Source organism: Bos taurus, chromosome 5 (genome assembly GCF_002263795.3).
Source record: "Bos taurus isolate L1 Dominette 01449 registration number 42190680 breed Hereford chromosome 5, ARS-UCD2.0, whole genome shotgun sequence".
Lineage (NCBI taxonomy): Eukaryota > Metazoa > Chordata > Mammalia > Artiodactyla > Bovidae > Bos > Bos taurus.
Genome location: NC_037332.1, coordinates 62,686,007 through 62,713,946, shown reverse-complemented (window position 1 = coordinate 62,713,946; position 27,940 = coordinate 62,686,007). Strand labels below are relative to the sequence as shown.

General features: G+C 36.3%; 1 protein-coding gene across 5 annotated transcripts; it reads right to left on the bottom strand.

The window, feature by feature from the left end:
• Window positions 1–619: 619 nt before the first annotated feature.
• TMPO (thymopoietin) lies at window positions 620–27,265 on the bottom strand. 5 transcript variants are annotated; one of them, NM_001434737.1, is made up of 9 exons: window positions 26,717–27,265; window positions 19,272–19,398; window positions 16,994–17,152; window positions 11,641–11,738; window positions 5,438–5,557; window positions 5,243–5,338; window positions 4,715–4,825; window positions 3,653–3,741; window positions 620–2,878 (listed from the first exon to the last, which is right to left on the bottom strand). In NM_001434737.1, the coding sequence occupies exons 1-9, from the start codon at window positions 26,993–26,995 to the stop codon at window positions 2,593–2,595; spliced, it is 1,365 nt and encodes a 454-aa protein (NP_001421666.1). In that variant the 5' UTR covers window positions 26,996–27,265; the 3' UTR covers window positions 620–2,592. The 5 variants fall into 5 exon arrangements, with proteins under 5 accessions (NP_001421666.1, NP_001421667.1, NP_001091474.2 ...); NM_001434738.1 differs by lacking the exon at window positions 5,438–5,557; NM_001098005.2 differs by lacking the exons at window positions 5,243–5,338; window positions 5,438–5,557.
• Window positions 27,266–27,940: the final 675 nt, after the last annotated feature.

Genomic DNA, 27,940 nt, shown 5'->3' with positions numbered 1-27,940 from the left:
GATCAAATGTTTTCCCTTTAAAAAACAAAAAAGCTACTTTCCCAAAGATATTTCTAAAACTGCATTCATCCACTTCCAAACATTTCACATGGCACAGAAGAGGCACTGAATATATATTTCTTCAAGTGGGCAGTAAAATCTTATAAGCAATTTCAAAGACCTATGAACATAGCATAAATGTCACGAAGTGTCAGTTCTACTAATGATTTTATACCAGAACATAACAGAACCGAACTGTTTTGGGTCTCCCCACACTAAAGATTCCATGTCTTCTCTGCTTTCTTCTTAAATCTTTGGTGGAAAGATGTTATGTGAATTCTGAACAGCCCTCGGTGACTGTTAATTCAAAGTAACAGACTGACCACATGAATGGAAGAGAAATGAGACATCAAGAGATAACATATTGCAAAATGCTTTATGCAGAGAGTGAGAGGTACCTCCGAGAGCTTGCTTCCCTACATCATTCTGTGAGTATAATAGCTATACACTGCTTACCTAGGAACAAGAGGACCAGATTATTACAACTAGAAGCAAAACATAAAGGAGTAGACTAAAATGAGAACTAAAACTCAATAATACACAAATCTCACATACAAAATGTTACCAGGAAACCTTACAGTTTGTGCTATTTGAAAAAGTATTTATTGCAATGACAAAACTAGAGGTTAATTACTTTTTTATTATTGAATTATATTGTAAAGTCTACATCTACAATTTTAATCAGGAAGAAATGCTTTGCATTTACATCAAGGACACATTTATTCTAGTGGAATTAAACAGACACAGACAAAAGACCAAGTACACATTTAAAAAAAAAAAAAAAAAAAAAAGACTATATGTTTTACCCGGTCCTACTTTTGCTAGTTTGGACCATACCTTTTCTACTAGAAAACTGATCTCACATACATGTTAAGTCTGATTTATCCTCCCACATTTCTGAACATTAAATGCAGCTTCTCACAATTTCTAATTATAAACAAAAGATGGGAAACATAGTTTACAAACAAAGTAAGTAAAAGTAGACTGCTATTACTGTATAGAGGCAACGCTGAGTAAAACGTACTCCCTCTGTGGCTCATCTCAAAATACTTTTACTTGGAGAGGCAAGCATGTCTCACCTAGGAGTAAGTTTCCCACTGCCTTTGCAGCGACCAGACCTGCAAATGTTTCTGGTCAACTGCAAAGTAAGTGGAAAATGACTACAAAATATCTAAAAGCTAAATGTCACACAAGGGCTGATGCAAATCAAAATTGTGTGCTGATCTAAATATACATCTTCAGCTTTTTCTTTTTAAAAAGTATCTATTTCAGATGATATTTTAAAATAACTTACATTTTTAATGTGCTTTATTGTCAATGACTGTAAAGTTGAAACAAATGATTAAGTCAAATTTTTGTTTTACTTGATTCTATAGAAATTTCAATTACCCACTACTTTACCAAAGTTATACATGAGGTAAGTTTTAGCTAAAAAAAATAAATCAACCACAAGGATAAAATTAACCATTTCAAGAGTAAACAAAAATCATAATGCCCGCCTCAATTTCAGAGTTTATAAATTTATGTGTTAACTACTGTATATCCAAGGAAAGTTTGTAATGTAGCTTAAAAGCACATCCTTTTTGCACTTTCAAATCAAATTATGGGAAATACAGGGCAAAAAACCTTGGCAAAATTTGTTTTTGGTAACAGAAGATAATTCAGTAATGAATCCAAATGGAATCTAAGACTGGTGTTTAAAATTTCTAACTTCTAAATACACACACAATTATCTAAAAAGTATTTTGGTAACAAATTGGATTGATAGAATAAAATGTCCTGTAAATAAAAAGTACAAGTTTCCAATTATAGCCTTATAGCTAGCCAAACAGTCTTTAAAAACATGTACAGCCAGCTAACAGTTCTGTAAAACACACATGTTGCCCTGATAGACTCCTGCTAAAATCAACGTCATTTAAATGGGTCTTACTGAAGTAGGACACTCATGATACTAGCTATCTTTTAAAAAGTGAGTACAATAGGGCTACAACAAAAACATTACTATTAAAGGTTACAGAAGAGATTATCCCAGGACTTTGCCCCAGAAACACCATCAAACTTTGTTGCAGTTACAAAAAGTAGAATCCCAAGTTACTTTTTCTCTTACTGAATCTCACATTTTCCATATCTCTAGTTTTTATTCAGTAGAGAGTAGTTCTTAAAATCTTTTCTGTAAGAATTCCAAGTATTTAAACGTGTAGCTTCACATTATACTGCCATGTTTTGCCCTTCTTGTTTCCCAAATACACAAAAACAATATACATTTTTCTCAAAAAAGAAATAAAGATGTCCACATTAAAAAAATAAAGCCTACAAAAAAGTTCCAGAGCTAAAAAAGGTTATTCATATGGCACGAAGTGATCTCCTACTAGTCCAAGTTCCAAAACATTAAATGAAGTCCGTTTATATATCTTGCTTGCTTTCAATGGAATACTACATTTATTGAGGTGAAATCACATTTTTTTTTGTTCTTGAGTCAACAAGTGTACACAAATGTTTTTTGATAGTTATTAAAAATAGGAGACCAAGTTGAATGTGCCAAAGACATATCATTCAGTTGACTTTTTTAGAGTCATTAGATAGAAACTTATAGAATGGATTTCCTTGATTGGTTTCCATAGCTTGATAGACCAGAAACAAAAAACCGGCCACAACAACAAAGAGCAAAATTTTTATCCACATGGGAATGGAGCGTCCCTTTTTTGTCTTTTCTGACTTGACATCTGCCAAGGGAACATACTTAGGAATATATTTAGATGAATAAGATTCCTCCATCCTGAAATCACTGAGTTCTAATGGCCGGCCAGCAGCCCCTTTGATTGGTCTGCGGCAACTAGCACTGTTGGGAGTGAAAGGAGGAAGAGAAAAATAAATATTAGATAAAGTTACGATCTAAATAATATAAAATGTAATATCATTTCTAATTTCAAATTCCTAATTCCTCAAATTCTTTGAGGTAATAGTAAAAAACTGTCATCAGTCAACCTATTTAAAACTTCTATACATTTTTCATTTAGATTCATGTTTTATTAGAAAATAATTATTCAGAGTATTATAAATAGTCACTAAATTTGCCTTTTTAAAGGTTTTTCAGAGCTAATATATTTACGAGATTAAGAGGAGAAAAAAAAATAAAGGTAGTTTGGTTGTGATTCCCCCGTGACGAAATAATTCAACAGATATCTAAAAGCAGTCTTTTCAATTAGTAAAGAGAAACACTCAGGAATAAAACTGATTTCCTTCTTGTTCGCTTTCAGTTTAGATTTAAAAATAAGAATTAAATAATACGTAAACTGATTTACTGACAACCCTTCAGCTTAACAAATTTAATTTTGGAATTGACTCAACTTTCAAGAATATGAACTAGTTAGCGCTTAGAAGAATTAAAGAGCTCCCAGAAAGAACATTTTACTTCTGAGAACAGAGGCACAATAATTTTGTGAAGAATTAAAATTTCCGATTATATATGAATATATAAAATAATTATGTTGTATACTCTAAATTTATACAATTTTAATGTGTCAAATACACTTCAATAAAGGTGGGAACAAATAAATAAATAAAAATGCTCTAATAGAATACATTATATGCTTGTTTCAGTGTATGTGAATACCTAATTCCTGTTGGTGTAGCTGCTTCAAAGGGAAACATTTCCTTAAGAATATCCCTTTCTACTCTTCTTTCCTCTGTTTTTTCTCCCACCTATTAAGAAACAAATAAACAACCAAAAGTTAAAATTTAATGTAAATGCACAATGATTAGAACATAATTTTAAACAGAAGTTACAGAGAACAGAATGCACTTAAATCTATCCAACTTTTACAACTGCCATTTTAAAATTCATTATTGCTTAATTATCCATGCATTTCCAAAGCTCTCTTCAAATTTCCTCAATGTGAAGATATGTTTATGTTGTAATGGGGATCACACATTCAAAAACAAAAAAATAAAATTCAACAGCTAATATGGCAGTGTTAAGTTCCCTCTGATGCTTTTCATTAGCATTAAAAGTATATTGTTTCTTCCTATTAATTTTGTAATAAAACAAATGATCAGATATAGAACACATAAAATTAAGATAGATCTTTTAACAAATTTTAGTATATGCTTTTAACTACAGTCAATCCAATCTTCCTAACTTAAGAAACAGAATAATTTTTTAAACAACCCGATTGCTTTGCTAAATTACCGTTATGCCCAGATCAAAACAATCTTTGATGAAGAATCATTAAAATTTTATCATGCAGTTAGTACTTTAAAGCTTAATTTTATAAGAGTTAATTCAAGTATTATACAAAGGCACTGTAAAGTCCCATTACCTGACCTTTCAATGAAAGATAGTATAGCTTCCCCCATAGCCCAAGTAACACCTTCAACTCAGATCCATTTTAACAGAGGACATACTAGAAGCAGCACATAAATAATCACTCCCTTGAAAAATGGAACTTAAAGAGGCACATAGTAGCAAGAGGATAGTATTAGCATGTCATACTATATTAGTTACTTTTCACTGTCACTAATAAAGTATGCCTTCAAGATAATATATGCACATATATAGACACACACACCCCACCCAATTAAGAAAGCACTGCTCCCTCCCACTCCAAAAAACAAATATAAATATTTCTTCATTAAAAGATCAATGATAGCATCGATCTAAATTTTATTCATTTACTTCAGCTCTTGTCAATGGTTTCTTTGGTGTTCTTCTGGGTATGTCTGAGAATTCAGTGATTGGCAGAATAGGAGCTGCATGCTTGAAATTTCCAGTCACCCTATTGACAACCTGCCAAGATTCAAATTATTCAGACTCAGAATTATCCAAACAAAACAAAGACAACGTTAAAAGAAAAAAAAGATAGTCGATTTCTGTAATATTTGAAACTTTCCCTTAATAAAAATTTAGGCATAAGAACCTAAAATAATTATTCAGTGTTTCATATGTGAAGGAAGCCTTATTCTTTAAACATGTTAGCAAAAAAGTATCCTTATAACACTAAGGATTCTTGAACAATGAATTATATATATATTTAAGTGGCTATATTGAAAAATTCTAAAATTCAGAATTATATGGGGGAAATGAATTTAAAATAGGCTTTAAAACATTTTAAGTTTGAAGTCTGTCAAAATTTACCACCTCCCCAATTCTAATTAAAGGGTAATTCACAGAAAATACCACTTGTATATTATGAAACATATTTACTAAGGTTTCGTTGCTTGAAGCCATTATAGTTTCAGCTATGGGAGTACTCTCTGAAATTATTGCACCATCTATACGAAAATGTTCTGAAGTTTCCACCTGTTAGTTTGAAAACAAAATAAAAACAATAAATATAAAATAACCACTAAGACCCTACCAATCTGAAAACCCAATTCTAGGCAGTAAGCCTTGCATCACCCTTTTCCTCGGAGTTCTTCTTGACCCTCTTGTAGATTCCCTAGTTAATGCCTGCAGAAGTCCGCCTTTTGAAGATCCACTTGTCCATTCAGTCTCAGTTACTCCAGCTTGAGAATAGCTCTATTCAAGCATCGACACATTAAAAAGTCATATTCTAACATCAAAACCTTAATAATGATGGCCATATTAGCACACTAAGAATCCATTAATGCCAGCATTTGAAAATAATGCTCTGCCTTCCAAGTATCACTAAATGTAATGACTAAACATATATGCAGGCACCAGAGAACACTGAAAATATGGTAGAGTCCAACTATAGGAGCTCACATACTATAATAAAAGTGAGGGTGGGGGAACACATTAATTTATCACTGGCTCCTTTTGTGACTTGTTGTTCGCTATATGGCTCCAGTATCATAGCTGCATCTCTGGCTGTCTAAACAAAAAAACAGGCTGATCACGACTTGTAAGAAAGTCATTTGTTATATATAAGAAGTTAGTTTCCTTTTAAAAACAAAATGTAAATTTTATAACTGTTAGATTAAATATTAGTCTTATCATGTGGTTAGGACTGTTTAAATAGAATCATGTGAAAAGCACTAGATTAGTGCCTATACTTGAAGTTTTTGTTAAAATGTAGATTCTGATTCAGTAGCTCTGGAGTACGGTTTGAGAGTCTACATTCCAAGTATCACCTTATTTAACTTTGAAACCTCTATTACCAGAGGATTCTTTTAACTAGGGGACACCCATAAATGATTAGTTATACTAGAATATGCCTAAATTGTCACTTTTGCTTTCAAGCTAATATTTTATATAGATAACTGATGTTTTTAATCCAAGTTAATGTCTACTGATTTTAAAGACAGAAATATATTTTACTCTTATCTTGGGACAAGAACAGTCATCCAGTAAGTAAGTTCATTTGGCTGGAAGCACTACTACCAAAACACCACAAGGTACACACTTTGTCTCACACACTTGGTTTTGTATTTATCTCTATTTGGAACTGACTTTATAAGCTTTTCCCCTTTGACTCATAATCTGAATCTTTGGGTTTCTTTTCCTACTACCAATAGGAAAAATCTGGTGAATGTAAACAATGTCCCTCAAAAGACAAATCTGTAAACAATTTACACACATATATAATATGTGTGTGTGTGCTTAGTCACTCAGTCATGTCCGACTCTTTATGACCCCAGGGACTGTCAGGCTCCTCTGTCCATAGATGATGCTTAATAGTTAAAATTTCTGATTATTTGAGTAGCATGGAACACTAGTTTTAATCTGAGGTTCTCAATCCTGGTGGCACAGTATAATCTAGGAAGCTTTTAAAAAACACCAAATGCCCCAACCCCACCTTTGACCAATTAAGTCAGAATTGCTTCTAGACTGGCCTGGGCGTAACAAAATTTCGTAGCTCCAAAGGGATTCTAATCTGCCAGGGTTAAGAATAACTGGTTTAAGACAATGTAACTGACATATTATGCATTTCAAAGTCAAGTATTTTTTTCAAACTAATTCCAACACTGCTACCTCTTTAATAATCAATTAATTGCTCAAGGCCAATAAAAATAGTAAGAGTACTTGAAAAAGACCAAATATTTTACCTATAACCATGAAGGTAAATGGGTGAAGAAATATCCTTTTCCCTTAAAACTGGTTATTTACCAAATCCCAGGACTTTCCATTTGTTTTATTCTGAATAAATAACTGAGATAATCTCATGAAAAATTTTACCAAACATCTCCTGAAACTATTATAGTTTATACAAAAAAAAGTTTACATTTTTAAAATGTTATTTTTGACAGTAAAGGCCAAGTTCCATTTAAAGATTTTTAAATTTTCTTCCCTGAAAGAAAACACAAGCAACTTACTCGTTGCCTGTGGGAATAGCTGGCAACAGGGAAAGGAAGGACATTCTTCACTATAAATCATTTATGCTTTCTCTGAATCAGGTTTATTAAGTTCTCTGCTTGAGGACTGTCAACCAATTTTTATTAGTTCTTGACTATCACTATCTAATTTAGAATTAATCATCTTCACAGAAAACTATCTTTCACTGTGAAATATAGTTTTCTGTGAAGATGATTAATCCTAAAAAAAGAAAAATTTTTTCTACCAGAATCCACTATGAAACAAGTGACTTTCAGAAGTATAAATAAAAAACAAATTACATTCAGTATTATAACTACTTCAAGATGGACCAAATAATCACTGACTGAAAAGAAACTCACTGTTATGTAAAATTAATAGTTAATGTGACTGCTGTATGCTCTGTGGTCAAAGTAAGAATTGTAATGTCATCTATGTACAGCAAGATATTCTATAGAAAGTGGTCAATTTATCATGGAGACAACAGGAGGAAGAAACAAAAAAATCTATCAGGTAAAAAGTTATTCAGAAGACAGTAGGTAGTTGGGGTACATGACAATGCAGGAACTAGGTTACTAAAGGAGGCCATATAAATCCCACTCAGTAATAATACAAGCCCTAAACAAATTTATAACTAGTTTATAAAAAAGATAATCAGGATAATTAAAATCCACCTTACTAAGAACTACTGATTTAGGTAAAACATGACCAATATGGTTACTCATATTAACATCAAAAAACAAAGCAAAAATGGCACCATATTCCTCCAGGAGAGAAAGATACTCCCACACAGTACTTGTGGGAATTGAAAATGCTTCAACTTTTACACAGGGGAATTTGCTAACATCTAGAAAAATTGCCCAGTAATTTCACTTCTAGATTTTATAAACTGACTAAAACATGAAACAACACATGTAAAAAAGGCTGTTCGCTGGTTCACCTTCGCATTATTCAGAATACCACATAATTGAAAACAATCCAAATATCCACCAAAAGGAAAGCTGGTGGCTGAATAAATTACAGTAAATCCATAAAATGCAATACTATGCAGGGGTACAAAGCAATGAAGAGGATGGCTCTACTATATCCTGTTATAAAGTGACTCCCCAGGATATGTGTTCAGATTAAGAACAGAAAGACAAAAATGTGCAGTGTATTATTTACACTCGCTTCCTTATAAAAAAGGAAGCGAGTGTAAATAATAATAAAGAGATAAATGTATTATTTTTCTGTAATGTATTATTTATCTGTATTTAAAAAAAGAAACAAAATACAAACCAGAATTTAATAGAAATAGTAACCTTTATAGAAAGAACAAAGATAGAAGCCAGATTTCTGATTCTTCTTTTGCCCAAATAAAACCACATATATTCTCAATAATTAAAAATAAACATGAAAGGAGAAAAATATTCTTTCAAGTGACTTTAAGCATAATATTTTGATTTTATATCCTTGGCATAAGAAAAACTGCCCCCAATATGAAACTGTAATTAGCAGTTTTACTACTAGTAGTAAATACTGTTATTTAGAAACATAAATATAGTGAAAATTACATAAGAAGCTATTAACCAAGATACTCAGCATAAGAAAAGAGAGTCAGAAGTTTTAAGACCTAGAAAATAGCCTACATTCATAAACTTGAGAAACTTATGACCTATTTTCTCTTTCTAAAAAATAAGTATTCCTAGCTCTACTCAGGCGTCCCTAGTGGCTCAGACAGTAAAGAATCTGCCTGCGATGCAGAAGACCTGGGTTCGATCTCTGGGTTGGGAAGATTTCCTAGAGAAGGGAATGGCTACCCACTCCAGTATTCTTACCTGGAGAATTTCATGGACAGAGGAGCGTGACAGTCCATGGGATCGCAAAGAGTTGGACACGACTGAGCAACTAACACTTCCACACTTTCACTAGCTCTACTCACTGAGAAAGCCCAGAACAATGACAACCCAGCAGGAAAGAACTCCTTGGCATCCAGGTTGTAGGTACCTACCTACCAAATATTTTCCACTAAAAGGATTAGGAATTCTTTGGAAAAAATGACTGACTTATAAGAGGCAGGAAATATACATGAGTCCAGGACTTCTTACTATGCCAGAAAACAAGAAATTATCAAAGACAAATGGGGTCAATAAAAGAGAGAAACCAACTCAGTAATTACCAGCCGCTACGGATGTTATGATTTGAACATGAAAAAAATAATGACTACAACTGATCATATATCAAATATATAAAAACCATACTAGTAAAAATATATTATTGATCACCTTTCAAAATGACTGGGCACTTAACTTGAAAACTGGCAAATAAAAGGCATCTAAGCAGTTATCCTGGCTCTCCTACATGAATTTTATTTCCAAGTCACTAAGCAATTCATAAGAGGAAGTTCTTTATAAAGGAATTCTAGTTATATAGGTAAAAATACAAGTCACATCCCAAGTACTGGTTGTGGCTAGAGGCTACTTAATGAATAGCAGATACAAAACATTTCCATCATTACAGAAAGCTCTATAGCATAACCCCACTAAAAGTCTAACTCCCAGTCTACTGGAAATACAGGGCATAAATGAATGACCCTTGAAGAAGCAATCTGCCAAATCCACAAAGTGAGAAATTCTGTAGAGAACTAATCTAGTTTCAGCACCAAACGAATGGAGGAAGGGAAAACAGTTACAGCGGAAATAGCTACAGACTTAAGACAAACCCCAAAACACCGAATGATTATGTGGAGTTTGTATGCAACCTAATTCGAGTAATTCAATCATAAAAGAGACACTTCTGAAACTGGAGGTGATTCTATGAAGAATGTATAGAGCTTTGAACACAGATATGAAAGATTTATTTATACACACACACACACACATGCCATTATCATTCCAAATAAAAATAAAATCCAGCTATTATCTTTTAGAGATATATACTGAAATACTGACATTTTAATGTGTGAAATGAGAGGTGGTTGGAGATTTGTTTTAATACACTTCAGCAATAAACAACAAAACCAAAAAAAACTAAAAACGCTGCAGGGTGCAGATGAAGATAAAACTAGTAAAATGTTAACTGCTGAGGTTCTGTGAATGGTCAAAAAACTCTTTCCTCTACTTTTCTATACAATTTAAATTTTGTATAATAAAGCCATCATCTAAATCCTGCCTGCCATCTCCTAAATGTACTCTCTCCTTTCACTGTCTATCCTGTCCTTTGATTTAGATTCCTCAAGTCAAACAATGACCCCTGGAACCTTATTTAATATCATCCTCCCAACCTCAACCTCTTTTAACCTGGTATTTGACAAACCAATGCATTCTTCTTAGCACTAAACCATCTTGCCTACATTAACTGGACCAAAGTTCTCCATGTCTGTCTATTTCAGTGCTCCTCACCAGATCTTCCTAGTTTCTCTTGCTTTATTTCCTTATTCTTCAGTGTGCCCCTGCAGCTCTTCCCTGGCAATAACAGATAAAAGGACAAAATATTTATTCCAGTCTTTGTTTATTAAACAAAATCTTCTTTCATTCAAAGTTCTATACATTGTCCATACAGTCACTAAGCTTGTTGCTAACAGTTCCAATATTGAAACTAATTACATCAAACTAAGAGACACATGGCTTAAGAAATCAATAACACTTCCACTGAGGATGTGTGACTTAAAAAATGACAAAGGAAAAATGAAAAAGATAAACAGTCAATGAGACAGAAAAAGGATAAGGAAAAGAACTCTAGAGATAGATCAATCCTTGATTAGTTAATACTTTGTAAACTGAATTCATTTATATCTGTGCTTAGTTTTCCCTTAGTTTCTACATTTTCCTTTTGGAAAACTGCACCTTGCCTCACCTATAAAATGATGAATTTTCATCTAGAATAAGGAAAGAAAACAATATGGTCTTAGGACCAGACTAGCTTCAGAACTGAGGGAAAAGCCACAGAATGTAAGACAAAAATAAAAGCAAAATCAAAGACCTAGAAACAAAGACACAAATGTGAAACCATTACCCTGCCTTTTATTGTATCAGAATTGCTTAGGTGTTTCCACCTTTTAAAAATATTGGCATTTCTCTTAAAAAAGCAACGACTGGCTCTGAACCATGCTTAGCACAGAATCAAACAAATGAGACATTTACTAAACACTTAGCTTTTGCAGTAAACACAGGATACACTACTGACAGAACACACACAGTTTAGATTTCCAGAGTCATTTACTCAACACTGTATTATTCAATGTACTGGATTCTGGGTGTCAACTGTTAACTACAGGCTGGGACACAGGCAAATAAGTGTTGTAGCAGATTGCTTACAACTGAATACAGTGATCATAAAGCTAAAGATACCTGATTGTGCTCAACTCTTCTTTGCTTGAGTGTTACCGGAGTCTTTGCTCTGCCTTTCAGTGGTTCTCTCTTCTCAAGCTTGAGCTCTATTTTAGAGTCTGGAAATAATATTGGAGAAACCATTACTCTCTGAAGTACACCATAAACTGTGTCATCCTAACATTACTTGGAACCCTGGTTTTGTTTCCCTGATATGTAAAACAAGTCTATTGGTATTATCCCCATAGACCCAAAATGGTTAACTGCAATATCTGTCTTTAAAAACTTTTCTTTCTCATTCTTATTTTATTCCATTTTTATGTCATCCACTCCATAATATGATCACCACTTCTTCCGATTTACTTTTTTTTCCCTGGGACTAACAGCCTGAAACAATGTAAAATTCCAGAGGCTTTTCACTGAAAACAATTTAGAAGTGAGAAAAGGACATTAAAACGCACAGTTACCATTTGTTTTGATACAGTGCATTATCACTATACAAAGGTTTTTAAATTAAAATTTAGAATGTGGAAGGGAAAGTGCTATAAAGAATTTGAAGAATGAGAAAAACTTGCATGGTATCAAGCTGCTAACACAGTACTCTTGCCTGGAAAATCCCATGGACGGAGGAGCCTGGTAGGCTACAGTCCATGGGGTCACAAAGAGTAGGACATGACTGAGTAACTTCATTTCTTTTTTTCAAGGAGGTATCTTGTTCACAGAAAAGTAAATCACAGGTCACTTCTTCTTTCCATAATAAAGTAACATTTCTTTGAAGAGAAGCTAGTGTATATATATTACTAAGCATATCACCATGATAGTTATTACCATAACAACTCAAATACATGTATCTTTTTATATGGTTCAAAATCCCATTCTCCTAGTCTTGATTTTATCACCATTTGAGGGGCTAGATTTTTCAAGAGACTGATAAAAATTTTAGTTAGCTTCCATACTTTTGTGGCCATTTATCAGTGTAACAAAATTAATGTTGTCACTTCTATTAACAAAAAGTTAATTACTTTCTTATCAGAGACAGAAATGGAGTCAATTCTTAAAACAAAAGCTTAGTCTTCATGAAGTCAATGGTTTCGCTAAAAAACAGTCAAGATAATTATGTGGCTTGCTAACTATCTAGACTAGCACTAGTCACTCCAGTCTACTTGCAAGTTTCCCAAAAATAAACAGTGATTTTTCCTTTTTACCATGTCAGTTCAGATAGTTCCATCTTTATTTAGGATTAAGGTATCAACTCCATCCCCCACTTCCTAGTAATTCTATTAATGGCTCTATTATCTATGGGACAATCCTTAACAAAGTCTTTTGTCCGTTAACTCAGAATCTTAAGAATTAGAAAGCACAAAGTAAAGAACCCAACAGTAGTTAGCAGAAATTCAGTTACACAAATTAGTTATTTGGTCACAGACTAGTTTCTCTTACAAACTTAAATTTCAATAGTTGATAAAAAACATGATCCTCATGAACTATACTTCAGTTAAAAAAAAAAAAACACCCATGGTCCTCAAATAGAAAACAAAAAAAAAATCTGAATATTTTCAGCTATACCATTGGAATGTCAGGTAGTTTCTATGAGGAAATGGAAAAGGCACGTTCATCCACAAATATCTAACTTGCTGAAACTCCAAGAATAAAACACACACATACAACATGTTTGTGGAGACCACACAAAACTGTTCCAATTTAACAACTTTATTGAATTTGCAGAAGCATTCTACAGTTACACATTTAAAAAATCACAGAGTACTTAATAGGTACATGTATACATGTACATTTCAAAAGACAAATAACAAAATTACTCCCAGAAAGCTGCAAAGATGGACAGGTTAGTCTAAGAATATAGTAATAGCTGTAAGTCCCAAGAGACTGTATTTTGCTTATACTTAATCTACTATTTTCCATAAAAATACAAAGAAATTCAATAATCAAGTGCCTCTACAATTAGACTCTCTCATCTTACAATCATAGAAATGAAAACAAAGAATAATATACTGCTTTGTATTGACACATAGAAACTGGTATACAGTATGATTTCTTATAACTTAAAAAAAAACTAATAAAATTGCTTTGAAAATTTAGCTTAGATTAAGCCAAATCATCCATGAATTACTACACACCTTAGGAGTGTAAGTTCCATCTTTCTTAATTCATTTGACTATAGTTTTACAGTTATGGTGAGACTGCAGTATCCCAGAATACTATGGTCTAGAGCAGTATTTCTCAAAGTGTGGTCTACCAACTGTTTGCTACCAGTCCATGAAAAAATGAGGCATTTGCACTGGAATGTAAATCAGCACACTGTCTGTCTCTCTCAATAAAATTTTACCTCAAAAATAAACCCTGTCATTGGTCTAGATTCAAATTCTGGTACATGCTTATCTTATCTGTGGATAAGTAACAGTTTGTAGACTGGCACTTTGAGTTGCACTGATTTGGAATATTATGAACAATACTATAGACATCAGCAAAAACAACATAAGTGAGAAGAGAAAATATGTAGAAAATATAAGTTCTGGAAAGCAAAGAGATATTTAGTAATATTTAAACCATGAAGACTCAACTTATAATCTAGTTAATGGAATTTTCTTAAAGAGCTGTAAGAAAACCTTAAAATCTTAAAATAGGAACAACTATTTGAGAAAAAAAATATGACCTAGAAAAGCTTTAAATTGTTAGTCTCAGGCTTTCTATATATCCAACTTTAAAAAAAAGGCAGTTATATGTAGGCAATTACCTTTATAGTTCAATTTAACTGGTAGAAGTTTGACAGTTTGGCATAAAAGTATTTCAAATTCCTAGAAAAGCTGCCAAGTTCCCCATATTAAAGATTACATAGATGTCTTTATTCTTAATTTTACTAGTGTTTATTTCCATACTTTTTAATTACTTTGAGTACTTCTTTTCCAAATAATGTTCCACCTTTAAAGGGCACAACAGCCAGCTTATTCTTAGAAGCTGGATTTATTCTGCAATCCTTTAGCCAGAGATGTCGGCGGCCTAAAGTGGAAGATCCCATGGTATGGGCAGCCATCTTTACCTCATCAAAGGCAGCTTCACAAAGGAATGAGGCTGCATCATATGCTCTGCTTAGCAATCCAACTGCCTGGTTCGTGCAACTAGGATCTGAGCTAAGAATTTGTGCAGCCTGACTCACATCTGCCTGCAGAGCCCGAGCTACAAAGGCAGTGTGGGTTGCAACCTGCAATGCTGATGCTGCAGCTTCATAGGTTCTACAAAGTGCTAAGTCCAACTGTTTATCACAGGACTCAGTGGAAGCTGCCTGAATACTCGCTGGTGGAGCGGCATGAGAAATAAACTCTAGGATTTCATCATCTACTTTTGGAACCGATAATATCCGTGTTGCCTCTCTAGAAGAAACTGGATACCTGCATGCCAATGAAGGCGGCTGCCTATCAATTTGCTGCCACTCCTCTTCAATTACTTTTAAAATAGATTCATGGAAGGGAAAAGATAGTTCGGGGGCATCTATTTTATCATGCTGTGATTGCTCAGACATTTCTATGCCTAAAGTAGCGAGTGAGTGAGAAACAACAGTTTTTGCAAAAGACATCAGTTCAGATCCAGGTGTATTTTGAAATGTCACAAAGGAACCTGAATCCTTTTCCTCTACTGACTTTTCACTGAATCTCGGTAATTTTCGTGGAGGAGACAGGGGTTCAGTTTCTCGAACATTAGATGGACCAATTCTCTTCCGTGTATTTGCTACATCAAGAAGAGGTGTAGAGTTAGAAGTCCCAGGCAACCTACCTCCTCCACCCTGGACCAATAGAGAATTGACATAATCTCTGATTGCCCTAGCAAGTGGTGGAGAAATTACTTGTGATTGCTCAGACTCTTCTAGTGCTTTCCTTTCACTGGAGACAACTGACTGATCTGAACCATGGGACCTCTTGGTACATACTGGCTGAATTCCACTTTTCTCTCCAAAGTAAGTATTTTCTACTGTGTCTTTATAGCAAGTACTGGTGGTTTCTTTAATCAGTGAAGGAGAAGCTGCAGCAGAGACCAACATGGCAGCGAGTTCATGCTGAGGAGATGACGAAGAACTTTTCTCTAAACATCTATCATGGCTAGACTTGGAGGAAACAAACAAACCTCCAGAGGCTAACTTTTGGTCCCTGTCAGGCAAGGTTGTGGCAGTAAGAGGTTCCCTAGGTAGGTCTCCCTTAGAAGAATGTACTTTCTTAGCTGCCTGTTGTTCTGTCCTGCCCAGAGGAGGACGGGTGGAGATTTCAGGAAAAGAAATAGCCTGAAAAAATCCACCAGAGGCAGTAGTTGGAAGTTCAGAAAAAGGAACAAAATCCCTAGTGGACTTCGCTTTCTTGTGTTCTTTCTTCTTTCCTGTAGAGGCAAAAGAGGCAGGAAGTTTAAGCATTACTGTGTTTAATCTGATTCTACTCTTTGCCTCTTTGCTAACATAGTGGTGAAGGAAAAGACTCTATATTTCATATTCAGAACAACCAATCTGACAGATTGTGCCCTGACAGGCAACGCTTATAGAGATATAACCAATTTGAGTCATTAAATAGTCATGAGCTAACAAACAAGTCATATGAATTAAAAATTTATAAGTGTCAAGTTGTCATATAATAAATTTTAAAAGGTTGTTTATTTCACATATTACTTGAAAAATATTTAAATACCATGGCCAATTTTCCTTAAAATAGCCCACAAAAAGTATGTCAAATTTACTATAGTTGTCTTGAAATCAGATCTTCTAGCAAAAATTATAAATTTAAATGCTTATCAATAGAGAACAGAGAAAACATGCCATATGTAAAGACTACTGCTATATGAGAAATAAACCAGACATATGTAATAAATCGAAAAGAGATCTTAGTAATATAACACAGAATAAAGAAAAACAAGTGGTAAGATTTAGCATGATATCACACTGATTTTTAAAAAAGTACAAAATAATACCACAGACAGATGTATATGAAAAAGTATTTTAAAATAGGCTGCAAAAATAAGCATCAAATTAATAATAGTGTTTGCTTCTGTGGAGATGTTACTCGGAAAGGGGTAAGCGGGGAAACTTTGTCTCTACTCATAACACTTTTTCCTCTTAGAAAGGTGAGACTTGCGGCAAAAAAGATAAGGATACCTGGCAATTTTATGTGACAAAAATTAGACATCTGTACTTTTCTGTTTCTTAGAATTCTCAACAAAAGGTATTAAATCAAATTACTTGGAGCACTAATCATGGGAACAAAATCTACATATATCTTGGTAATATTATTTAAAATTTTATCTTCATGTTTATTATATCTGATGAATCTGAAAAATTTTTATTTTTTTGATTATATAGTTTATTAACATCACAAAATTTTACCTTCTTCATTGTCACTGTATCTGTCAGAGTCATTACTTCCATTCTGTCTTGTATTTTCCACTGAAGAAGAAATTGTTGGCAGAGGAGTAGAAGATCTAGATTCTGTTCCTTGTTCCCTCAGTTTCAACAGCTTTTTCTCATATAGTTTCCTGGTTGTTCCTGCATTAAGGCAGAACTTGTTTTATTACTTGTATTGTCTTATTTAAAGATTCAGCTCAGACATTATCTTTGGAAACATTAAAATGCTACTTTTCACTGTTTCTTCTTCTAAACTTAAGTGCTTAAAATATTTTCTAAAACAGGTTTTTCTCCTGAGATTTTAATACATGATTATAACAGTGTTTTTTTCTTTTTAGTAGCATGGGATACACAATAGACTGATTTAGGTGTTAGGATATCCTACTACTGAAGAGCCACCTATGACTGAGTATCTTTGAGTGAAAAGTTTTGAACTTTGTGTAATTTCTCTAGTACTATGTAGCGAGTGTTGTCACTTTAGTCGTGTCTGACTTTTTGTGACCCTATGGACTGCAGCCCACCAGGCTTCTCTGTCCGTGGAATTCTCCAGGCAAGAACACTGGAGTGGGTTGCCATTTCCTCCTCAGGGGTCTTCCCGACCTGGGGATAAAACCCACATCTACATCTCCTGCACTGGCAGACGGGTTCTTTACCACTAGCACCACCATAGTATTTGCCTTTGTAGAAAAATGTTTATAAACAGACTGTACTCTAAATTATTATGATTTAAACCCCATAATTCTAAGAGATTAATATGCCTATAAAACGTCATTCAGTTATGGAAAAAGCCCTGTAAAGTCAAAATTTTAAATTCAATATATTTGACACACAACACAGTAAACTTAAGATGTTAAATCATATTTAAATGTACTGCTGCAGTAAAAATGACCTTTTATGGAAAATGTGTTATAAACAGAAATTATACACCAATTAGATGGCAAAATAAAATTGATTATAAATAATTTAGTTAAACATCAATGACAACCAAAAATATTTTACGCTAATGTATGTCTTTCCTTGATTTCTATAAGAGGAATAACATGATAAACATGTTTTCTAGAAACAATATGCACCTCAGAATGCTATGTATAAAAGTAGTCTTAAGATGAAGAGCTGGGGAAGGGGAAATAGAGAGCTGTATTTAACCTTTCAGTTATACAAGATGAATAAGTTCTAGAAATCTAAGTATGGCTTGGGCTATAGTTAACAATGCTGTATCACATCCTTGAAATTTGCTAAGGTAGATCTTTGCTCTCACCACACATACACACATAAAAAGAAAACCATATGAAGTGATAGATACATTAATTAGCTTGATTACGGTGATCATTTCACAATGTACAGGAAGTTGTACACCACATATTTACAACATGTTTGTCAATTATACCTCAATAAAGCTGGGGAAAAAAACAAACAACTGGCATATCAACATGTAATTTAATATGTTTGATACACAATACACAGGTTCCAACATCTCCTTTTATAATTTTAAATGAAAAATATAAAAAGTGTATTTATTGTCTGTTCGTAATTATATTAATAGGCTTACTATCATCCATTTGGAAGCAGTACATTAATTCTTATTTGCAACTATACCTACAGATAAAAACTCACAAATCTACAGTATTCAAAATTTTATATAACTGAGAAGATCAAACAGAACTTTCTCATCTTGAGTTTATTGCCAACACCCTCCAAAATTAAGGCATATCAGCCTTGCAAACTTAATGACTTAACAATAACCAAATGATGAAAATCCAGGGTATTTACTTTCAAGTTTTCTCTTTTCAGTTTGTTCTTTAGGGTATCCTTCTTGAATTATAATTAAGACAAGATTTTTTAAACCGCATTTTTAATGATAACTAAAAGGGGGTACTATGCTGGGAATTTAATAACTTGAGTTATATTAACAAGTCTGTCACTAACTTACTGATTTGGATTAATCTGGCCAGCTACGTCACCTAAGATTTTCCTCAACTGTTATGTAAGACCCATTATGTCTCACCAAGCAATATGATACGGGCACAAAACAAAACAATCTCAACAGAGTAATCTTGAGGATTATATAGTTAAGATTATATAGTTCAACTGTCTAACTTTATTTCCCCCATCTATATTTATATTTAGGGAAACTAAAATCTTGGTCATAAAAATAATTAATGACAGGCCCTTAGAACAAAAACTCTACCTACTAGACAAGAGGGGAAAACAATTTTGGGGACTGCTTCATAAAAGGATACTTGAAACTTAATCAGCTTACCCACAATAGGACCAGGGTTCACTCCGTATTTCACAAGCTGGTCCAGAAGATCTTCGTTAGAGAGCTCTGTTACATCTAGATCATCTTTATCTTCTGGTCTGGGTTTATCAGTTTTCTTTGTGGCTTTCTGTAAACAAAGTCCAATTATCAATTCCTAATTAAAATTTCCAAATTAAGAAATTTTCATTTACTATATAACTAACACTGCATATAATAAACATGCAAATTTATCTTCAGGCTAACTTATGCTACAGTAGGGCTTAGCAATTTGATTAATTTAAAAGCAACTCATTATTCAAAAGTATTTTGTAAGTTCAATTATAATTATACAAACCTAACAAGCCAAGCAAGTAACTCAAATTTTAGTTATTACTGTTAAAATAGTCGATTTTGGTTAACTTATCTAAGAAGAGGTGATGGCACCAAAAATTCGAAAGAGCAAGTCTGGGTCTGAACATTTTCATTCAGATATTCCTAAATAACAATTACTACTGGCTTTTCAATAATTCTTGACAGTTTAAACCAGCAAACTTTAAGACTTTACCATAAAGGTTTACTCATGTTATGTATAAAAATGATTGCTTTTAAACAAGCATACTGGAATTTAGGAAGCCCAAACAGATATTCTTTTTTGTATATAGTGACTTTAGTAGCCAGTTTTTTGACACATGAAGGAAATCAGACTTTATGAATACCTATCACCTCTGTTACTGCTTTGTTACCACACAATCTACATGATCATTTCACTAAGACTAGCTGAAAAATGTGGAACAAATGCAGAGAAAAAAAATCTAAAGGTGGTTTTTAAAATAATTTAAGGAATAGCATTATTTACTGGAAAAACTATATAAACTTCCAAGGTTCAATAGGGGAAGGAAGTGAAAGTCTGGTTACCTTTTAGGGTTGTGGCAAATAGCTTTACAAATGTCTCAGTAATCCCAGAAAGCATCAGAGTACTGAATATAAATGGTTGTTTAAATAATGGCCACAAATATCAAAGTCAATGTAGGCCCAGATTACTATTTAAGGCAGAAGAGTCAATACTGCATCCTAGAATTTGTTTTTCAACCAAACAAAAATGTGAAATAACTTTATATAAAGAGCATAAATTATGACCAACCTAGACAGCATATTCAAAAGCAGAGACATTACTTTGTCAACAAAGGTCTGTCTAGTCAAGGCTATGGTTTTTCCAGTGGTCATGTATGGATGTGAGAGTTGGACTATAAAGAAAGCTGAGCTCTGAAGAACTGATGCTTTTGAACTGTGGTGTTGGAGAAGATTCTTGGGAGTCCCTTGGACTGCAAGGAGATCCAACCAGTCCATGCTAAAGGAGATCAGTCCTGGGTGTTCATTGGAAGGACTGATGTTGAAGCTGAAACTCCAATACTTTGGCCACCTGATGTGAAGAGCTGACTCTTGAAAAGACCCTGATGCTGGGAAAGATTGAAGGCAGGAGGACAAGGGGACGACAGAGGATGAGATGGTTGGATGGCATCACCGACTTGATGGACATGAGTTTGGGTAAACTCTGGGAGTTGGTGATGGACAGGGAGGCCTGGCGTGCTGCGGTTCATGGGGTTGCAAAAAGTTGGACACAACTGAGCGACTGAACGGAACTGAACTGAAAGAGCATAAAAAGAACAATGTCATCAACACAAGAGAAATTGTTGACACAATTTTTTAAGTGTCGTGAAAAATTACCAAGGGTACTTTTAGGAGGCTTTAAAATTGTACTCATTTGGGATCATCAACATCCCACTCCAGTACTCTTGCCTGGAAAATCCCATGGACGGAGGAGGCTGGTAGGCTGCAGTCCATGGGGTCGCTAAGAGTCGGACACGACTGAGTGACTTCACTTTCACTTTTCACTTTCATGCATTGGAGAAGGAAATGACAACCCACTCCAGTGTTCTTGCCTGGAGAATCCCAGGGATGGGGGAGCCTGGTGGGCTGCCGTCTATGGGGTTGCAGAGTCGGGCACGACTGAAGCAACTTGGCAGCAGCAGGATCATCAAGCTCAAATCTCAAAGCAACCTACAACTGATGTCAAAATAGCTGCCTAGAGTCTAAGAGTTCTGGATATCAAATCCTTGAATTCTTTACAAAAGGCTTTAAAAAAACAAAAAGACCTAATCCTGTCACCTACTTGAATTCTCCAAATAGACTGGGAAGAAAAACTCCATTGTGTAACATAAATACTTTAGGTATAGATCACTTGCAGAAAAAAATTCCTCCAACCACAAGAATGTTCAAATTCTCTTAACATCTATGAATTTCAACGTCTGGATACAGCCTGAGGTTTTCAAGAACTCTATCTTTGGTGCTCATCACATTCACTACTCAGTTTTTATTAGGTATCTGCACATATGCTTTACCTTTTCCAGATGATAAACTCCTTCGGCAATAGTCCTTCAGTCTGGTCTGTTATCAAAATCTCAGAACTTTTGGAAGAGTTGCCTCTATTTTAAAAAATCTTACTCCATTCTGAGTCCTAATCACGGGCCTGAGAATCTTTATTCTAATGTGTAGCTCAGGTGATTTTGGATGTAGCATTTAAGAGGATAACACAAAACAGGAGTACTGTCATATTGTAACCCAAGCATCTGAAATTAAAAAGAGTGCCTGACATAGGAAAAGGTACCTGATAGATGTTTCATTGAATGAATGAATCAAAGCGCCATCCAATGAAATTAGCCACTTATTTAAAAAAAAAATCAATTTCTTATTAAGAAAGAACAAAGCCTTAGCAAACCCAAGCAGGAAACCAGCTTCCTTACATTTTCTTAAAACAGTGAAAAACTACAGCCGTACAAAGAAATTTTGAGTAAGAGTCCAATAAACCGGCATAAGGTAAGTCAAATAGTACAAGTGTTCATATTAGGGCACCTGAGCTTTACTTTTAATGAAAAAAAGTTTCAGAAAAGTAATGCCATTCTATGAAATATCAAATTTAATGAGAATATAAAAATTGGGAGTATACATATTTACCAAGTAGTGTAGTATATATGTTTATCAAACCAGCAGTTTCAACCAGGAAGAAGGAATCATTAATTGTACCGATTTCTGCCTCCAACGAGCTTTGTTCCTTTAAGTAAATCTGTAATCTGTTTCCTTTGGTCAAAAATACCAAGTACCAATTAGGTGCCAGGCACCACTCTCTAGTTTCTTCCCAACTACCAGATGATACTGGTTTTTTTCAACTTTAAAATTCAAAGGTTCTATGATATCACCTAATGAGCCACTCATTTAAATCTCTACCATTACCAGCAAAGATGCTGAAAAGTGAAAGTGAAGTCGCTAAGTCATGTTCAATCCTTTGCGACCCCATGGACTGCAGCCTACCACGCTCCTCTGTTCATGGGATTTTCCAGGCAAGAGTACTCGAGTGGGTTGCCATTTCCCTCGCCAAAGGATCTCCCCGACGCAGGGATCGAACCTGGGTCTCCCGCACTGTAGGCAGACGGTAAGTCTCCCGCACTGTAGGCAGACGCTTTACCGTCTGAGCTACCCGGAAAGTATTAATATAACATTATTACTATAATACAGATTCTACTGAGCATTTATATACCAAATTGTGTTCTAAGTGCCTTACGTATTAACTTGAAAGAAACTGAAAGTCGCTCAGTTGAGTGTGACTCTTTGCGACCCCATGGACTCTCTAGTAGTCCATGGAATTCTCCAGGCCAGAATTCTGGAGTGGGTAGCTTTATCCCTTCTCCAGGGGATCTTCCCAACCCAGGGATCGAACCCAGGTCTCCTGGGTTGCAGGTGGATTCTTTACCCACTGAGCCACAAGGGAAGCCCAACTTACTGAATCTTAAATATCCTATGCGATAGACACTTCCACTTTACAAGAAAGGAAACTGAAGCCCAAAGTTGTTTAGCTAACTCAAGCAATCTGCATACTAAGTTACAGGGTAACACCTGAGCAGACTTTGTATAAATCACTTTCACAAACTTACTCATCCAATTCTGAATGTATTATGGTAAAACTGTATTGCTCTGGCATTAAAGGCAACAAAATTCAGAAATCCCATGTTGTAACAGCTATCATGTGCTGTAGTTGCTGAGCACTACACCCCTTCACAAATGCAACATCATGCAATCCTCAATCTAAATAGTTATTAGATTATTCCTATTTCAGATGCAAACTGAGCATCTGATAGGCACTGTTGTTTGAGATTATCTGAATAAAGGGCAGACCTGGGATTTGAATCTGTAATTCGGAATCAGAAGCCTGTACCCTTAACACCTCACTGTAGGTGGTCCATTTATGATTTAACATTTACTATAGAACATACTCCTCACTGTTCTGCTCCATGTTACTAAGCATTTGTTAAGAATTCATAATTCAACAGATTAGACCATTCAAAAATGCCAGGCTCTCCTGGATCCCAAACAGCTACAATGTTTTACACCCTGGAACTGAAAGGCAGACCATCACCTCTGTAAATGTTTTTGTCGAAAATATCGGTAATTCCATCACTGGAAAATACTGGTTATCATCAAGATGCATGACACAGAAAGCTTAGAAAAAAGAAAACTAAAAACAAAAACCAAACTCTGAACATGTAAACATTCTGTCCTATCACACCAAGTGAGCCTGCTCATGGCAGTGGCTGAAATGAAACAACTCCTTTAATTAAACATATTCCCCATAAACCCATATTTAAATTGAAGGTATACACTACGTCCTTGGCCAAATCCACATTAATGTTTGTTTTAAAATGTTAAAAAATTCACCATTAAATTTGGCTTTCTCCTAGGTTATAAATAGTCTTTTAAGAAATGTGACTCTAAGGACTTCCCCATTGGGTCAGTTAAGACTCTGCCTTCCAATTCAGGGGGTACCAGCTGGATCCCTGGTTGGGGAACTCAGGTCTCACATGCCGCAGGGTGGGGCCAAAAAAAAACAAAAAACAAAAACACCTGACTCTATATTGTTATTACACATAGGGCTAACAATGAATGGAACGTAAACACTGTATATACAAGAGGAGTAATTGTATAAAAAAGGAGAATAATTTAATATACCGATTATAAATAGCATACAGTATTCTTATAAATTCAATATGTTTTTCCTATGCCTAATAAAAAAATCTATCAGACTCCTCAGTTAAAATAGAACTCATTTTTTACTTAATGTGCTTTAAAACAGAAAATGATGTTGCTAACCAACTACCACTGTTAACCTCAAGTTGTTGATACCATTGAGTCCAACTCAGGGTACACATTTCTGAGTTTTACAGTTGTTCTCTATAAGGATTGAAACAGTAATTGAGGTACATGTTACTGGACAAAGGTTCCTTAAAAAAGTTACTTTCTTTCACTCAGTTTATCTGCATGTGTGTGTGCTCAGTGGCTTCTGACTCTTTTCGACCTTATGGACTGTACAGCCTGGACCTTACGGACCTTACAGCCTGCCTGGCAGCTTGTCCATGGGATCCTTCAGGCAAGAATACTGGAGTGGGTTGCCATTTCCTCCTCCAGGGGGATCTTCCCCACCCAGGGACAGAATCTTAGTCTCCAGCGTTTCCTGCATTGGCAGGAGGATTCTTTACCACTGAGCTTACCTGGGAAGTCTGTTTATTTGCACTGTGCCGACTAATTTTGATAAAGTTCATAACTTACTGAGCTAATCCAAGAAATTAATTACAGTGGTTGGTAGGTATACAGGAAACAAACTCTTGTAGTTAAGAGGCCATCATAGGAACTCAACGATGTTAGATAACTGAACTGAAATTAAAAATTTTTACATTCAGGTCTTCTTATACCCCAAACACAGGTCAGATTGGGACATCCTCTCTTCTAAAGTTGGAGAAAAAACATCAAAACTGAGATGGTTGTTTCTGTCGACAACAAACCATCATCAGAATAAGAGGAAATAATCCTATCACATACATACAACCAAATACTTCCACGATTCAAGAACGATACATCTGCACAGAAGACCAACATAGGAGTCTATATAAGATTAAAAAAAAAGTGCTGATTTAAATGGAAAATATTTCATTTTTCAACCAAATTTTTACTAAAATAGTTTAAACATTACTTTTGTTTTCTGAGGGGCTGGAGAAAAACAGGTAAGGGATATTCTTTATTTCAAAAATAAATTTCTTCTTATGAAATACAGTGGCTTTTTTCAAATCCACAAAAACAAGGCATCAGAAAAGTTGAAAAAAAAAAAAAAAAAAAACAATAAGTTGAGATTGAACTTTTGTTTATCAAACCAGTATTTATTTGGCACACCATATGCCAAGTACCGATTTAAGACGTAAGATTTTCAATTTCTCTAAAGCCCAGGCTTAAGATTTAATTAAATCTACATGCATGTATTATATCTTTCCTTCATTTCCATATGGGTAGTCCAGAAAACACACTGGATAAGTTTTTTAAAACTAAAGTTAAAGTAACTTTGAAAGAAGCAGCCCTTAATCAGTACCAACAACTCCAAACTCCATTTTTAATGTTTTACAAAGCACTGTACTTTACACCAATCAGTTTTAACCATATCCTATAATGATTTGAAGTGACAACCAGGCTTGTTAATACTAACAAAACAGCACATAAAAACCCACCGAACAAAAACCAAACTATTCTCAAACAAAATGCGCATTTGCTGGAGCCAATCTGAATTCGGGATTAAATATTTCAAACTGCAACACCAACAAAGCAGAAATGTCACGAAATAAACATTTCTCCTAATTCCAAAGGCTCTCCTTTCTTCATGCAAATACACCAAAACAACCAACCCTCCCAAACCACTAGTACCTAGGATTTTCAAATATTTGAGCGTCTCTGATAGTCTTTCAACATACATTTTTAAAAGTTTGCTGAATTTAGAGAAATGCTGCCGCGCCAAAAAACAGCCTGGTGCTAGAAGGAGTAACCCAAACAAGAAAAACAAAAACCGTTCAAAAAGCCCTCCTTATGCAAAGAAACATAAAAAGGCGGGAATTTCATTTCAAAATTTGGTTAGATATCAACATGTCACAAATTGCCCTCCAGGGAGCGCTCTGAGACCCGCTCACCAGTCATTTCGGTTAATAAAGCGGGAAAACGCTCGAGCGTAACCTGTAGCCGTTTCGAGATAACCCTTCTCAGGGCTTTTCGAAAAGGGCTGGGAAGTCCCGGTCTCACTACCCACTCCCGACAGCCGGGGGTGCAGGGACACCGAGCTGTCCGCGCGCAACCCGAGAGCAAAGCTAACTTCACACCGCACGACACACCGCGGCCAAGACGCGCGCCCCGCGGCCCCAACTTCGGGGCTCTCCACTCCGGCCCCTCCCCTCTCAGAGCCCGAGGCCAAGAGGCCGAGTCGGGCGTCCGGAGACCTAGAGGCCAGCCCCCTGAGCGGGTGGGGGGCCCACCCCGCCGCCGAGGCCCGAGGGGGCGCCCACTGCTCAACGCCCGCCTTTGTGGCCCCGGCAGGGCGTCCTTACCCGGCCGACGGCGGCGCGGCTGCGGCCCGCGACGGCGGCCCCGGAGCCGAGGACCGGGGTAGGTTCGCGCTCCTCGTCGCTGGAGAAGTCCGGGGGCCCCTTGCTGTTGGCGCTGGTGGCGAGCGGCGGCCGGTTGCGCGCCGTGAGGTGCTGCAGGTAGAGCTGCACATACACGTCTTTGCGCTGCTCCCCGGCCGGGAGCGTCACATTGTTGGCGACCAACTCACTCTTCAACTTCTCTTTCGTCAGGACCGAGGGGTCTTCCAGGAACTCCGGCATCTCGGCGGCGAATCCCCTTCCCCGCAGCCCTCACACCCTCCGCTCACGCCGGCGCGCTCGCTCCTCGCCCGGGGGAGGGGGGGCCGCGCTCCCGCCTCCGAGCCTCACGGCTCCCGCCCGGGACTGACGCCTCGAAGCCCAGCGGAAACCCGCGCACACAAAGCCAAGCCAAAGGCGGACACAAAAGCCCCTGCAGGACAAGTGCGGCCCAGTGCGGCCAAGCCAGGAGTCCGCACCAACCCCTGCCCACACACCACGGCCAGGGGAGAGGATTCTCTTCGCCCACGCCCCAAGAAGGCGCGCCGCCATTGGCCTGCGACCGGAGGAAGCGCGGCGGTGATTGGCCGGACGCCTCGCGCGGGTTCCATTAGCCGCGGCGCCCTGCGAGAGGTGGTGGAAACGCAGTTTAAAAGCCGCTCGGGCGGGAGCCCTTGAGTGTGGCTCGTTTGTGTTTCCTTTTCCCCCACCCTTAGACGGCGGTAAGGGACAAGTTGCACTGCCTTTTGTGCGCCGTTTCCTCTCCCTCCCCCTGCTGGAGAAGCTGTTTTTCTCTCCGGGGTCAGTCGCCGCTAACGGGCCGAATTTCAGGGCAGCTGCGAGGACCTGGGGGCTGGGCCTGTCTCAATCCCGGGACCTTGATTCAACGAAGAATAGCCGCAGCCTTTCCTCCCCAAACGCTAGCCCTGAAGGGAAAGAAAAGAAGCGAGGTGTGCTCGTGGACGCTCATCTTCCTCGATTTGATTTACTAGGCGGGGAGAGCGGGAGTTCAATCCCTGCCTGCTTGCGAACGCTTCTTTTGTTCCTGAAATTTAGGAAAAACCAGACCTTGACTACAGGGCACTTTAACCTGCCGTTGAATTTGTGACAAAATTGTATTGCCAAATACTGCACTTGCCTCTTACCCTAAAGAAGGTTGGGGCATTCCTAAAGAATTTGATTTAGCTC